Here is a 14,974-nt window from a genome sequence, read left to right as displayed (position 1 = left end):
CTGTTCACTATAACTAGAAACCAAGATGGAAAAAATCTGCTTGTCAAGCCTCTCACTTTTTTGTTGCATAGGAAATTTCTTGATGGTGTTTTTAAGTGGCAGGTGTAGAATATGTCTCTGTAAAATGTACCCTTGTGTAGGCTAGAGGAAGAGTCTCATGACTTCTTAGAATTTTTTTTCTTTTTTTTCTTTTTTTTCTTTTTTTTCTTTTTTTTTTTTTTTGATGGTAAAACCATGCAAATAATTTAGTGCTAAATTTTTTGTAAATGCCTATGGAATCTAGAGTATATAATAAATAAATCAGCTGCTGATTAGTTGCTTTTTAACCGAGTAAGAGTAAAATGCAGCAAATTTTCTCAGAAGAAAGCACTGATATATTGTAAAAGCATTGTGGGTTTTTTTAGTCAACAGTAGTATCACAAAACCCCAGGAGCTAAAGTCCTCTGACATTTTCTGCAGAATTCTTGCCTTTTAGAGAAAAATATTGCTTAAAATTTTATAGCACATTTTCTAATCTGCATGAAAAGGAGATTGTGATTTTGTGAAAAATGTAAGAGCTTGAATTGAGGACAGTTAGGGAAATCAGCCAAATCTTACAAGTAATTATCTCTAAGACCTTGTTTAATGGACTTCAAACATTAGGCACAGGATACAAGGCAATAAATGAGATTCTGGTTTGTTTGGGGTACTTGTTGTGGTGGTTTTTTGTTTGGTTTTGACTTTATATTGTTTGTTGAAAATCAGCCTTTTACCTTCTTTCCCCATAAAGTAGAGCATTGTATGGTAAATATGAAAGTTGTAAGAGCACACAAGGCAAACATCTGTCTGGCTTCCAGAATTAAGTGAGGGAGACATTTGTGGTTATTTGGCAGGCTTTTTTGATACCTTGTGGTCCAGTCTAAGCAAGAGAAGTAGGAGATGCAAATTAGCTAGATATTTTGAGTAGTTACATCTTGAAGTTTCTGTCTTGAGATTTAATGTTTGGAGTCTGCTCTATGAAAGCACTTGTCATTTGATTACTGTTTTTCAGGAGTTTGTGGAAAATAGTAAGAAATCTATGAAAGAAGCTGGCCGGGGAGGTGGAGCTGAGGGCAGAGAGCTAAAACCAATGGTAGGTGCAGATGAGGAGGTGGCGATCCTCCAAGAGTTTCACTTTTACTTCTTCTCCCTCTTTGTCTTTACTGACTGCACTTCTTCAGGAGAAGTTTTTGTTCTCTGTATCACTCAAGATGTTCTGCTTTTTCTGTTTGTGAGCTTGCCTATCACCTGGATGGCAGAGTTTTTGTCACAGCTGAGACCATCTCCTGTAAAAGTAAGATGAAAGGAACTGTCTCATATGAAACAAATGTAGTATCATTTCATTAGGATTAGTGGTGCATGCCATGTGGTATATGCAGACAGCCCCAGTTGCTGAACAGTCTAAAAATAAGATGGCTTTGAGATTCTTTGGGCTCTTCTCAGCCCTGAGATGAAAAATTTTTGCTCATCTTACATTCACTGCAAAAGCCTAAAATGAAGAACACTTACTGCGTGCATCCATTGTTACAAAGTAAGACCAGGTATTCAAAACCCTCACTAAATTATCTTGTGCCAAAGAATTGGATACAGTGATTCCTTTCAACCTGCTCAAATGACATTTTTCCCAGTTGTTTGTTTTATTGCCAACTACTTATGTTGCTTGTCTCTTGTGTGCTCTTTCCATCTCACACTGTCAGATGCACAGGCAGTGAACAATGCATCATTTATGCTTCTGCAGCCTGTTTTACTTCTGGTGTGCCTGTTAGGAAGGCATTGCATGTCTGATTAACCTGGAATAAGAACATTATACATGGTACAGATAACAGATAGGAGGATAAGTTTGGAAGGTGGAGAACAGAGGGCATATAACAGAGAGCCAGGCTGGGCAAGGTATGATTTGTCATTGTACATCATGATTTTGTGAAACAGAATATTTTTCCATCATCACTTTCTCAGAGTGTTTGGGGTCTTATTCATTTCCGTACCATGGGAATAATTTTTTAACCAAATGGAATCTAAATAAGTGTGTGCTAACAGAAAAATTTCTTTTTCCAACAATGTATGTGAAGCCATATTGCATGAGCATTTTTTGACTAAGCTGTAATGGGTTCCTGCTATAGACTGGATAGATGTGTAGCTTTGCGTATTTTGCTATTTCATTATGGCATACCAGTTTCTAGATTTGCTTATGCCTAAATGCTGCTGTGTTTATACATATTAAAAAAAAACTAATTCTATGCTCATTTACTGTTTTCTTCTGGGAGTAATTCTAGCTGGTCAAGCAGACACTAATGTTGGGATTTTCAGAGTGAGCTAATTGCTATAAATGCAAATGTGCCATGAATGAAAATTATTGAGAATTGGATGTGCAAACTCTCTAGTCATATGCACAAAAAATTCAGTTCAAAATTTTATGTTAAACTCTGTTTCAAAGAATTGGTTTATCTTAAGTGGTTTTCCATTTACACTGTTGTCAGAGCTGGCACTGTCTGCTACTTACACTTTTGTACTTGACTGCCTGAAGCTTGGATGTTAAAAAACTTTATTGTCCCCCACCCCTTGTAGAAGTGCAAACCAAGTACTTGCAAACCAAAGGTGGTTTTTATTCTTAGAGGAAATTTGTTAATGGGCTCCTAGCCTGGTACTGAAAGTCCTCTTAGGATGGCTGGAGAAGATGCTGAGCACTTGACGCTCAGAGTGGAAGTCTCCTGCTGAATTACTCCCAGTTCTGCTGCTCATGTGAATGTCTTGTTTGTAACTGTTTGGGCCTTGTGGTTTTCCATTTTTGGGCATTCAGCTCCAGTTGATTTGATTATTAAATATTAGGATCTCACTTCCTGATCACAATGGGACGCAGTAGTTGAAGTTCTAACGCCTTTCCCCAAAGTAGAGGGCCTCAATTATAGCTAGAATAGGATCATTCATAAGTCTATTGTGTAATGGTAGTGCCCGTAATCCCAAAATTGCATGTCTGAAAATTAGATCAACACTACTTTTGTGTCTTTTTTCAAACAGAGTCTTTACTGGTTTGCTTCAGTTTCCTTGAAATGCAGATATTTCTTAGATATGACAATTACTTCTTAAAGTGAAATGCCCTAAGTGCATTTGTATTTAAAATAGATATTAATAGCAGAGATGAGAAAACACTTTAGGAAGTTCTATTCTTGTATCAGGGTGCAACAAAAAACCCCACCTTTTCATGCTTTTTACTTTATGGCTTCCAGTGACCCCTTTGACTCAATTTCTCCTTGTCCTTTGGCATCTCTCTAAGACTGTGCTGTATGACTTTGTTTTCTAGGCCTCTGGAGCAAGTTCATCTTGAAACTAGCCAGCCATATTGGAACCCATTGACATTCCAAAACAGTATATATATACATATATATACACATATATATATAAATATATACACACACACACACACACACACACACATATATATATATATATATATATATATATATATTTAAACAGCCAAAATCAGAGAAAAGGAACAGGGATTTAAAACTTTTTTTAATAATTATTTTTGTGAAACATGTACTCTTTTCATACGGGTGGCTTTTACAAGCAGCTTTATCATTGTTCCATTTCTGAAGTTATTTGTTGTGGTCATGGAAATGTTGATTCTTATCTGCTTGATATTTTAAAATTTGGAGGAACTATCATTGTAAAGATAATCTGAAATAATGACTGGGTTTAGAGACAGATTTCCCATGACACTGCTAATCTGCTGAGAGTTTTGCTTGTTTAATTTCTTTAAAATTATCATTAAATTCAGGACAGTGATGTGTACAGAAAACCTTAAAATCAAGAAAAGTCTCAAATTTATTTTTTCAAGAGGTAATTTCAGCAAAAATTAGTTCTGTTGAAATGTGTTTGTAAGCAGTTATTTTACTTTACAGCCCTGGCAGGGCACAGTTCTGTTTACCAGTATCAGATATCACAATAACCAACTCCTCAGGTATTAAGGTGTGTGGGAGCCCTTGCATCTCCTATTAAACAGAACCTACAAAATGGGGACAGATAATTTTTATATGCAATTAACTTCCTGCTTACCCTACTTTTACCCCTCATACCCATTGCCCTCTATCCTCCCCCTGAGTTCAGTAGCCTCCTTCACACTTCAGCAGTGTTCCTTTGAAGGGTATGAATTCTCCATACAGGCAAGTGAAATAACAGATTGTTAAAGCTTAGTCTTAGCCATACTCATGATTAATTCATGACTAGATACAAAGATGCTGAGGATGGGAAGAGAAATGAATTATACTGCTGTACATAAAAAGTACTGTATGCTTCATTTCATCTAATGAGAGAGTTCTGAGAGGTAGAAAGGATCATTCCTTGCCTGTTGCTTGATCCATATTTGTACATACTGTAGTGGGTGGCTAAAGCCAGAAAGGGCAGAGAAACATTCCTTTGGAAGTGTAGCTGCCAGGATAGTTATCTGAAATTATTAAATAATGATAAGAGAACATGCTTTTTTATTATTATTATATACATAAATATCTCTTCAGTCTGGAAGTTCACCAGATATGAATGCTAATATTCAATTATTCAGCATAGTGAATTGGTAAATGCATAACTGTATTTGCTAAGAATTGATGATCTGTCTATGCTATATATTCCTTTTGTTAACATTTTTTTAAGAAAAGTATTTTTGTTATTGTAAAGTTAATATTTCAGAGCAGAATTTTTAAACTTATTGCACTAAATACAAGCTCTCTACAAATCATGATGCCTCAATGGTTCAATCAGTCCATTCCAGAAAATCTTTTGAAAGAGTAAGAGCCTTTCTACAGAAGCTTTATGATGGAGTAGAGAGGTATGTCTGTGTAAAGACATGCACAACTCTTGTAATCAAGGTTTAGTAAGTAAGCAGTTAACTGTGCTTCCTTTCAGACTATTAGACTTCTAAATTGCTGCTAAAGGTTTAAATAATTATGTAGTATTATTTAGCTAACTAGTGCTCTTATCTTTTTGGCAATATTAAAACGTTTCACTTTTCCTTCCAGAAGTCATTTGATAACTTAAATTTGTTACTTTTTTTTCCTGTAAGCCAGTTAAAACAATTTACACTTTTCATATCACAGAACCCAAACTATTTGAATGGCACAAAAATAAAGATACATTCAGAAAACATGTTGGGGAGGCAAAGAGACTTATCCAGCCCTGGAAGCACTTACTCATTTACATGAACCATATCTGTAACTACTAGCATCAAGAGGGCTCTCTAAGTGTGGAAATTGTAACGTACACAGGTGTGTAAGTGCTGACTGGACTAGAGCTTCAGCCTAGGGATTCAAACTGGAGCACAGGTGAGGCCTTTCTGTGCAAGTTAGAGGTCAGACTTGCCCAGAAGCAAGTCTGACCTCTAACTGGAGCAGCTTTACTTTTGTGGAGGGGAGACATTCCTGCAGTACCAGTGTCTAAGATAGCAGTGGTACTCAACACCAGTATTTGTGTAGATCAGAGGGGTTTAGCAACACAAATTTTAAAACTAGCTCAGATGAATCCTAGAAACTGGTTTTCAAGACTAAAAGACTTATCAAGTACCCAGTTGCTTCCAGAGAATCTAGTTTTCATCTTCTTTGGAGGTTATTGGAAGTGCTTAATCAAAGAAGCCTTGTATTCTGCTCATTTTGACAAAAAATTTCTGCCATGACTGGTTCCACAAGTTTGTGTTCTCCACTCACTGGATGTCTTGAGTGGAAACTGTACTCTGTAATTGCAACTAGGACTGCAATTGGTAACAAATTTTGTATTTTTGTATGACTTGACTGTGCACCATTTTTATAGCATTTTATCCTGTCTTAAAAACAAATTTGTTTATTTACATGGTGTTTAAAAGATAAAAGGCTACACTTTTCTATGGGTAGTTGTAATGTTTAAGTGAGAAAGCTATATCATTACAAAGTTCTTAATAAAAACATGTGCACCATTCTTGAGTGTATATCCAGCATGCAGAGCTTTTCAGTCTTGCCAAAAAGGCATTCCATCCACACACAGGCTTTCCAGTGGCCCCTTAAAACTTTTGAGTGTCCATTGAAGTTCATTTGTAACCAAACTACAAGCTGCCCTCTTCCAGCTCTGTCTTGTGCACAGAGATAAGCAGAAGACACAATTCTGAAAAGATAACTTTTCAGGACAAATTTAGGCTGCTTTCCTTTCCTAGTGGGGATAGTGGAGTGGGAGGACATTTTGGCATGTAAATCCCATACACAAATTTTGGCAGTAGGGGTGCTGGGGTCTGCCAGCTGTGAGGGATTAAGTACTTCTTTTGACTGTTGGTTATTAAAGCCAGTGCATGGTCTGCTTTGTGGGAAGCAGTCTAGACTAAGTAGACAGTGATGCTTGCTGCACTGAGAATAACAATGCAGGAGGAGCAGATGAGACAGCTAAAACAGAGAAATCATCTCCTCAGAAAGTCCATTGAATTGAGTATTGCTAAAAGATTGGAGATTTAGGCTGGACAATTCGGATTTAGAAACAGTCATTGGAATTACTGCTTCCCAGCATTTGGTTTCTGTATCACAGCCTCTGACCAGCTGAGTTTCAAACAGAAAAAGCATACCAATCCTTAAATTATGACATTTTTTCCCACATTATTTTTTCTGTTTGGAAGTTGAAGAGCACCATGTCATCTTAACTAATTCTTCTGGCCCTAGAGAATGTTTTGTGTTGTTGTTCTTTTGGGCCTCATTTCCATATTGCTCTTTGAGTAAAAGGGTGGCAAGTGGCAGAGTGTCAGCTCCCCTTTGTCCCTTGATCTTACCACATTCCCTTTTACCTTCCCGAGGCAATGATTCAGGATATTACCTGTACTGAATGAGAAGGAGAGTATGTGCTAAGCTAAAGTTCTGAGGTAGAATTTTTTCCTTTTTTTGTCTGGTGGTAGTCCATCACTGTGGTTAGAAGTGCAGCCAGTCACTTCTAGACTCTCACTGCTGCTCCACAGCTAGACGTATAGGCCAGCTTAGATTTGCATCTTCAGCTTTCCATGAGCTCCCAGTGCCTGAACCAGGATGGGCTTCTAAATGTAGCCTTACATTGGCATAGTAAATGAAGGACTTTTTGCGTTTGGAAAGTGCATTCTATAAGGGAGACCTAATAGTGGAAAATGCAGTTAAATGTTGTGATGGTTTGACCATGGCTGTCACATACACTGCTGTGTTGCTTGCTCAGGATGGGAGAGAGCAGTGAAAGGACAAAAACATTGGTATAAGTGCAGTTCACTAAGCAAATAAGGGGGGGGGGGGGAATAGCCAAGGCAAACATTTACCAGCTGACCAATGCCCAGCCAATCTCCAAGCAGCAACTGCTTGGGAACCACACCCACCCCAGTCTGATTGCTGAGTGTTACATTATGTGGTGTGGAATATTTCTTCAGTCTGTTCAGAGGTTAGCTGTCCTGGCTCTGTGCCCTCTCATCCTTTTGCCCAACCCCAAACGACTGCGGGGGTCGTAGACTGGAAAATAGAAAAGGCCTTGACCCTGTGCAAGCCCTGCTCAATAGCAGGCAAAGCTTTGTCTTAGTAACACTGTTGCAGATCTAGAACATAGCATCTTGCAGGTAGCTGAAAAGAAAATTAACTGTGTCCGGCCTAACCCCATACACAGGCCCACCTACCCAATAATTAATCCAAGACTTGCTCCCTGCATTTCTGTACAGCATCTTCTCAGGGTGGTCACTTCTTTATGAAAGGGCTTTTTTTGCAGCAGGCAATTAGCCTGCTCCACAGTGCTCCCTTTCCTGGAGGGAGCAGGGGATGTTAGCTCTTACTCTTTCAGCACATAATGGGGATATAAAGCAAAAATGAGCCCTTTCTGTATCAGTGTTCTGGCAATTGAGCAGCCAGTGTTGGAAACAATAAACTTAATGTGCCCTCAGGGCATACACTTTAGTAGTTTGCTCTGAGTAGTTATGATGTATTCTATGAATGTATGTTATAGAGTCAGAATAAAATGCATGTTGCAGACATATACTCATCACCATCTAGTATGCATTTAGTTCAGAGTGCATATTACATGCTATATTGAATATGGCACAGTCGTTTTAAGAAACAGTCTTAAGATTTATAAGTAGGTACCTTACAGCATTCCTGGTTTTTAAGTCATGGCTTGGCCTGTTTAGATACTGTTTACTAAATCTAAATATCACTAGCCCATTGTTTCTTGAACAGCTTGTGTCACATTATCAACACAGAAGTTCTATTTCATCTTTGTGAAAAAAACCAAAAAGACAACGAAATAAACCCTCGTGTTTCCCAACACAAAACCCATCAGGCTTATTTGAAGCATTTCTTGCCCTCAGCGTCTTTGTTGGAATGATGAAACTTTATTCTAAATATTTCATTTTCAAATGCTCTTCCAACTATTTAATCTCTGCTGTTATTTCCGCCATGTAACAAGATTATGGAGACTAGTAAATCTATATTTCTTGTGTTCTGTAGCAAGTACTGTTTTCAAGGTATTTTTTTCTTTTATATTTAAAGAGATGAGAGAAAAGATGAACCTCATCTCCTGTGATATGGGTCATGTATAAAAGGCAAAATTTCTGGTCTGGGATGGAGCTGTGATGAGTCTTGCAATCTGATACAATCAAGCCAAAGCTCCTCAGATACCAGGATTGTGAAAATATTTCTAAGGAGAACTGGTAGCATGAATTGATCTGAAGATACCTATTTGGGGGCTAAACTATCTGACATTCATTTGACAGACATCTGTTAAAACGGAACTATTAGAAAACCAACAAATGCCCATCAGATTCTACTCCCCTGTCTCGCTGAGGTCATATTTGAATATGATGAGCAGACTTTGGTGTTATAAGCGTTTGGTACTTCTCTACAGAACCTCCCCTTAGAACCAAAGTTCCAACAATTCAGAGTAAAAGTACCAGCTGACTTTAACAGAACTAGCCTAATTTTAGTAATGTTAAAGACAGCTATGGCCTCTCTAAGTATGTGATTTATAAGTAGATACCTAACAGCATTCCTGTGTTGTGCTGGCAGCATAGGTGGAAACCATTCCTCAAGTGTACTACCTCTCCTCTCTGGGTTAGTGGGAATAGGGGCAGCTTATTTCAAAAAGGTATGGTGAAATTAGGAAGCTGACTAGTTGTGAAACCCAGCAGAAGTTGTACACTTACTGGAGTTCCTGCTATAAACTTGTTTTTTAACTCTCAAATACCCTGTGTCCTCCATGTTAGTATTAGTTGGGTTCCTCCCTGCTGCTCAGACTGAAACGGGAGAATGTTTGAAAAACAGCACTACAGACAATCTCGTAATGTCTCCCAGGGGAGTGAGGGAAGAGAAAACAGAAAGGTGGTTTTATTTCTAATGTAGGACAGAAAGCAGCTGCCAGAAGTTAGGTGGAGCCATGGAGAGCAGATAAAAAATATTCCACAGGATCTTCACAGTAGTTAAGAAAATTCACATTCCAATTCAGACATCTCGCAGCAACATCTCCTGTGTACCACTTTAATTTTACTCTGAAGCTCTTCAGAGCAAAATGAAGGTGGAATACTATACCTATAGAAAATAATTATTTCTATGTAATGAATTGTATTGCTGATTACAGAAACTACTCTAAGGAAAAAGAAAAATCTTCTGAACAGATTTTAAAGGCTTGAGAGTACTTGCATTGTCATAGTCCATCAAAGCTTCATCTGGAAATGAATTTTTCATCCTCCTTTACTCACACTTCTAACAGGGCAATCAAACCCCTGGACTGGCTTAGTGATTACATTGAATCAAGATCAACTAACAAGTGCTCCTTTTCCAGTGGAATGCCACCTCCTTTGAGAATGGGAAAAGTAAATGCGACACTGTTCATTGTTGTATTGAGAGCTTAAATTATTTTACACTGCAAGCTGTGAATGCAGGAAGAGAAAAGAAATTAACAGTGCTGATCTAATCTTAGATTTTTCTGTGTAAACTGACATTGTGCCAGGATACTGATGCAAAACTGTATTTTAGTCTAAGAAATGTATAGATTTTTTAATGTATCAAAATAAAGTTTTCCTTTTAAGTAAGAAAGAAATTTCTATATCTTCCATGTGGTGTGTGTAAGCCCTGCTCTTACTCAATACAATACAATCTCATGTTCCTGAGAAGCAAGTCAAATTTTTGCTGAAGTTTTACTTTGTTCTGTGCCTGCTCTTTAGCTGAGTAGCTGCAGTAACACTGGACATACTGTCCTGGTGCTAAGAAAAGCATTCTGATAGTAATGTTTTCTGAGATGAGTGTGTTAATGGGGTTTGGTAGAGGAAAGGCAGGATATTTTTGCAGTCTTTCTTCTCACTGATCCTCTCAACATCTGCAGCTCAGCTTCTCTCCTGAGTCTTGGAAACTGCTCCTTTAGGCTAACAGTTACACCCATCACCACATTCCTCAGCCTGTCTGATAGGCTGCAGGGTGTGCTGAAGGTCAGTCATATACAGAAGCAGTTGGAAAGTTCTTCACTGTGAAAGGGGAGACTCTGTTCACACATGCAGAAGAGTCCTTGCTCATACCCAGGAAGCAGGACTCTCAGGGTTCATAAGGCTATCTGGAGCATACTAGCTCATAAGATGTTTTGCCTTACCAGGACAGCTGTGGGAGGGAGGCATGAAGGAGATCTTGCTATGCATTATGAGCCATGCAAGCTGCATATCCTAGCGCAGCACCTCTTGTGGCATCATTATCTTGTTCTTCAAGGACAGGTACACACTCCCAACTCTCCACAGCTATTCCAACAGTTTGGATGTCTAAAGGTGGACGGTGAGTAGATGCAATAACAGAGGCACATACAGTCACAAAGATTTCTTCTCCTCTCCTCTCTGTCCCATAGTGCTGCATATTTCTGCTTCTTGCTGACTTTTTTTTTTTTTTAATACTAAAGCACTAGTAAGCCAAGCTGAACCATGTCTTCTGCTTCTATTGTTCTTTACTGCAAATCACTTCAGCACTGTATTTGCCTGAGATGGTTTACTTTATCTGAAAACTACTGCTGCTTCTGAAACGGAGACTGATGCTGTTGTAGCTAATCAGTCAACAGCATCCGTCCCTCGGGAGGAAAAGAACCAAACAGCCCATTAGGCAGGACCTCTGCACACAGGCAGAGGTGGACCCAGAGTGTTCTGCTGCATGTCAGTGTTCTGCAGTTCCACTGAAGGTATGTGCCCTTGGCTCAGAGTGTCTATTTCATGGCTTATTAACAGTGAAGCTGCATGGCTAGATGGGTTTAGCTGCACAGAGCAAAAGAGGCTCCAGAGATGTCCTTCATCAGTATAGGTGTTAGGGGCAGGAGACACGAAACATACAGGTTGTATAAACCCTGTCTGGTTTTCACTGTATTTTGCCTGTGTCAGAGCTGCAGAACAGGAGCTCTTTAGCTTTATTTACCCTCTCTAGCAGTGAGGGATTAAAGTGCTGTCTGCAGAAATCAATGCTTTGAAACAAGTTTCATGACTTCCAGGAGAAAAAAAAAAAACCCAGCAACTAAAGGTGAGCTTCCCACCTAAAGGTGGGCTAGGGAGAGAAGCATATGCAGGGAGAACAGAATGGGACATGGGACCTGGAAGGAAAATTTCAGGTTACTGTGGTGGATTGTGGAAGAAAACTCTGCTCTCCTGCTGCTAGTAGGGACCTGGAGACAGGACTGGAGCTGCAGAAGCAGGATTTTTCCTTCTACCACACAGCAGTTCACAGTGGCAAGACATTCTTCATGCGGTGGTTATGTATCTCTGACCACTTACCCTTGGGACTCAGCCCCTGGCACTGGCAATTGTAGAACACCACAGGCAGATCCCTTCTCAGATCCCTGCTCCATGAAAAGCTCTGCTATCCCACTGGAGATGAAGGAGTAGTCTCCTTGCTGGCAACACAGCACATGTCCTTAGCTGCTGAAGGAGCTCTCCGCCATGTGTAGAGGATGCAGCATTTAGTGTGCAGCAAATGGGCTCCTTCTCCAAGCCAGGGAGCTCAGAGCCTGTGCTGCTGGAGTCTGGCATGGCTCCTTCCCTCCACTGTGGCCACTGACCCAGTTTTAGATGTTTAATGAAGATTAGCTAGTGCCCAGGGAGTGATTATTTAGAATTCTTATTCCTGTTAAATTATGAATGTGTGAAATGGATGGAGCTTACACTCCCACACACAGAAAACCTAAAAAGGCTGGTTTTCTCACAGCTACTGCCATCATCTTAATCTAGTGCTTATTCTTGTTTACCTTAAATATGCTAAAAATAAAGTGGAAGAAAATCCAGCACCAGAGTAGATTTTCTGAGACCCTTACCAGAGCAGTCAAAGCTACAAATAAAGCCAATGAGAGAGGCTATTGAATTGCTGTATCTCACTGCTTCAGCTGACAATAATCAAGTGGGAGACCAGTGGGTGAGCAGGTATTTCACACTGCAGTCTTCTGAAGAAGAAATTACAGACCTGAACCCGGTGCCCTAGGAAAAACAAAAGTCTGCCACTGTCACAGAAATAGTGATGTCTCCTGTTTTTAATTGCTTTTCTGATAGCTCTTTCTTGTATTATAGTTTTAAATATTAAGTCCTGAATACAAACCTTGGACAAAAAATATTTGCTAGGCATTGGCAATGCCAGATGGGGCACAGTGGTCTGACCACTTCTCCTGATTGCAGGACCTTCCATGTCCCCGCATCTTTGCTTAGGTAGGAGAGGTTTGGCTCAAAGATTTGGACACCAGCCTGGGGCCAATGCACTGCTTATCCACCAAAGACCTCCTTCTCTGTCACCTAGGACATCTCACTTTCTGTCTCTGTGCCTCCCTTTCCTCAAAGATGGGGATGCAATGAAGGCCAAGTACATTAAAGATCAGTCAGTACTCAGATACTGCAAGAGGATGGATGAATGAAATAGGGGCAAGTGTGAAACTGGTGTCTAAAAATGCCTCTGCAGCTGCAAGAGGCAATGAATTGGGTGGAATATGCATCCTATGCAAGAGAAATGATACAGACATGAGCACCTAAGACTCTTGCTCTTCTGATAGTTAAAATATCTGAAATCTTAATCCTCCGCTAGAAAATCCCCTCCAGTCTTTCAGTGGGTATTGGTACTTCACTTGTTGGAAGGCATGCTGGCTATCTTTCAAATCTCTTAAAATTGCACTGTCCCTAGTAACAACGAACAAACAAACCTAACTTTAGTACCTAATATTGAACATTGCTGAATGAAGTAAAGGGATTTCAAAGCATGGGTTTGTTGCCTGTTCTGAAAGGTTGGGTAGGAGGTCTGCAGAGTTCTTCCTTCTTATGGGCACAGAAGCCCTACTGCCTCCAGGCAAGGACCATTATGGCTAGGTTTTGAAAGCTGTGGTGTTGTATCTGTGCATTATGGGACAACACAAGGACAAGAAAACCTCAGAATGGTCTGTATTTCATTGCAGCAGGAGACCAGCCTGCCAGAAGAGCATGTGAGGTTCATGCTGTTTATGATGAAGATGAAGCTTGACAGCTTTATAAAAATGTAATTTCCTCCCCAAAAAAGCCAGGATAAGCATTGCAGGTCTGAATTTCCCTGAAGGTGAACAGCTTGAAAAGCTATTAAGCTTCTTAAAGAAATAATAAGGAATCAAGGCTTGAATAAAGAGTGTAGGAGAGCTATACACAAGCCTGAATTCCTGTTCACTTCATTGTGTTCATGGGCCAGGGCCCCCCACCTTTCCATAATCACCATCTGGACTTTAAGAGTAGCACATAACAAGTCAAGTAAAAAGCACACATTGAGGTTTTGAGCCATGGGGGAAAACAAACTCTTGTTTGAAATAAGCTAAACATTTGTATATGTGGCCAGAAGCTGGGGTTGGGCTCCAGAAGGGCTGCAGCCATGACATAGTGAAGGAAGTGGGAGGAAGGAGGGAATGGATTGATGATTCGCCAAGCCAGAGTCATGACATCAGTTGGGGTAAATCCCAGCAATGGCAAAACCTCGCTTGTTGTCCAGGCTGCTGTGGAGCAGCCTTGTGTTTGTACCTTGTACCACCCTCACTGTGACCCTGCAGATGTTTTCCAGCTAACCTTTCTGGAGGGATCGGGCTAGAAAAGCAGTGAGTAGGGGAAAGGCAATGGAAAAAGCAAATGTGGAAGGGGCAATTAGTAGCAAATGAGGTGCCAGAACTCAGAGACCCTTTTCAGAAGTGGGCTGCTGGAAAGCTCAGAGGGGATCCAAGAGCGTTATCTGTGCCATGCTTACTGGAGGGAGGGCAGTGGAGTGTTTCTTTGCAGGGTATTTGTGCTTGCCTTTACCAATTACAACTGCTGTAATGAACAGCTACTGGAAATTTTTTAAAAAAAAATTTTTAAAAATTGTTGCTTTGGCTAGAATTAAGCAATTACTTGTGGGTGTTTTGAAAAGTCATATGAAAACAAATGAGCCCTTGCTCTCTGTGCGTCATTGGATTTGCAGCAGTAGAAGCTTTTAGAGAGACCATACCTTGAGTGTCTTACTTTTTGCAAGGGGGAAAAACTGTCCTTGCTGCCTGTTCTGGTATCAAAAACGTTAAGAAGGTCTGGTAAGAAATGATGCGGTGCTGCAGGCTAGGACACAGAGCACCTTGGTGTGATAGTAGTAACACATCAGGCATGGGTTACTGAGTTTGTCACATAAGTCCAGATATGCCTATGATGTGCTTGTGCAGGTGGAAACTATTAAAAATTCACACTGAAGTAGTCTGCTCTTTGGAAAAGAAAGAGCAGCTGCTCCTGAGTCAAAGGGCTAAAATTTTTTTGTATCACAAAACCTAGACAAATACAAAATGTTTGTTTTCACTCTTCCAGATGAATCCTGCCAACTCCTTCAGCCTGAGGGCACAGCTCAGTACAAGGCACAGGCATTATTATAAACCTAAACAGCGACAGCTTCATCTGCTATGCTGTTCCTTCCTTTGCAGTCACAATAATGAAATCCAGGGGGAATTAAAAGTATCCTGGCTGCAGAGCCCATCAGCCAGCCATTGT

General features: G+C 40.0%; 1 protein-coding gene across 2 annotated transcripts in view; it reads left to right on the top strand.

Moving 5' to 3' along the window:
- The window catches only part of SLC44A1 (solute carrier family 44 member 1), a gene marked incomplete at its 3' end in the record, with an annotated part of 70,216 nt that extends 60,258 nt beyond the window's left edge, over window positions 1-9,958 (top strand). Inside the window, exons 15-16 of one of the 2 annotated variants that reach the window (XM_084225249.1) lie at window positions 1,031-1,111; window positions 3,317-9,958. In XM_084225249.1, the coding sequence (XP_084081375.1) occupies window positions 1,031-1,111; window positions 3,317-3,340 (105 nt within the window). Of the gene's footprint in view, window positions 1-1,030; window positions 1,322-3,316 lie in introns of those variants that run through there. The other variant, XM_084225248.1, reaches the window with a different exon arrangement.
- Between the last annotated feature and the right edge of the window lie 5,016 nt (window positions 9,959-14,974).

The sequence above is a fragment of the Fringilla coelebs genome (genome assembly GCF_963513975.1).
Source record: "Fringilla coelebs genome assembly, chromosome: Z".
NCBI classification, from domain to species: Eukaryota; Metazoa; Chordata; class Aves; order Passeriformes; family Fringillidae; genus Fringilla; species Fringilla coelebs.
This window is presented reverse-complemented; position numbering and strand designations above follow the sequence as displayed.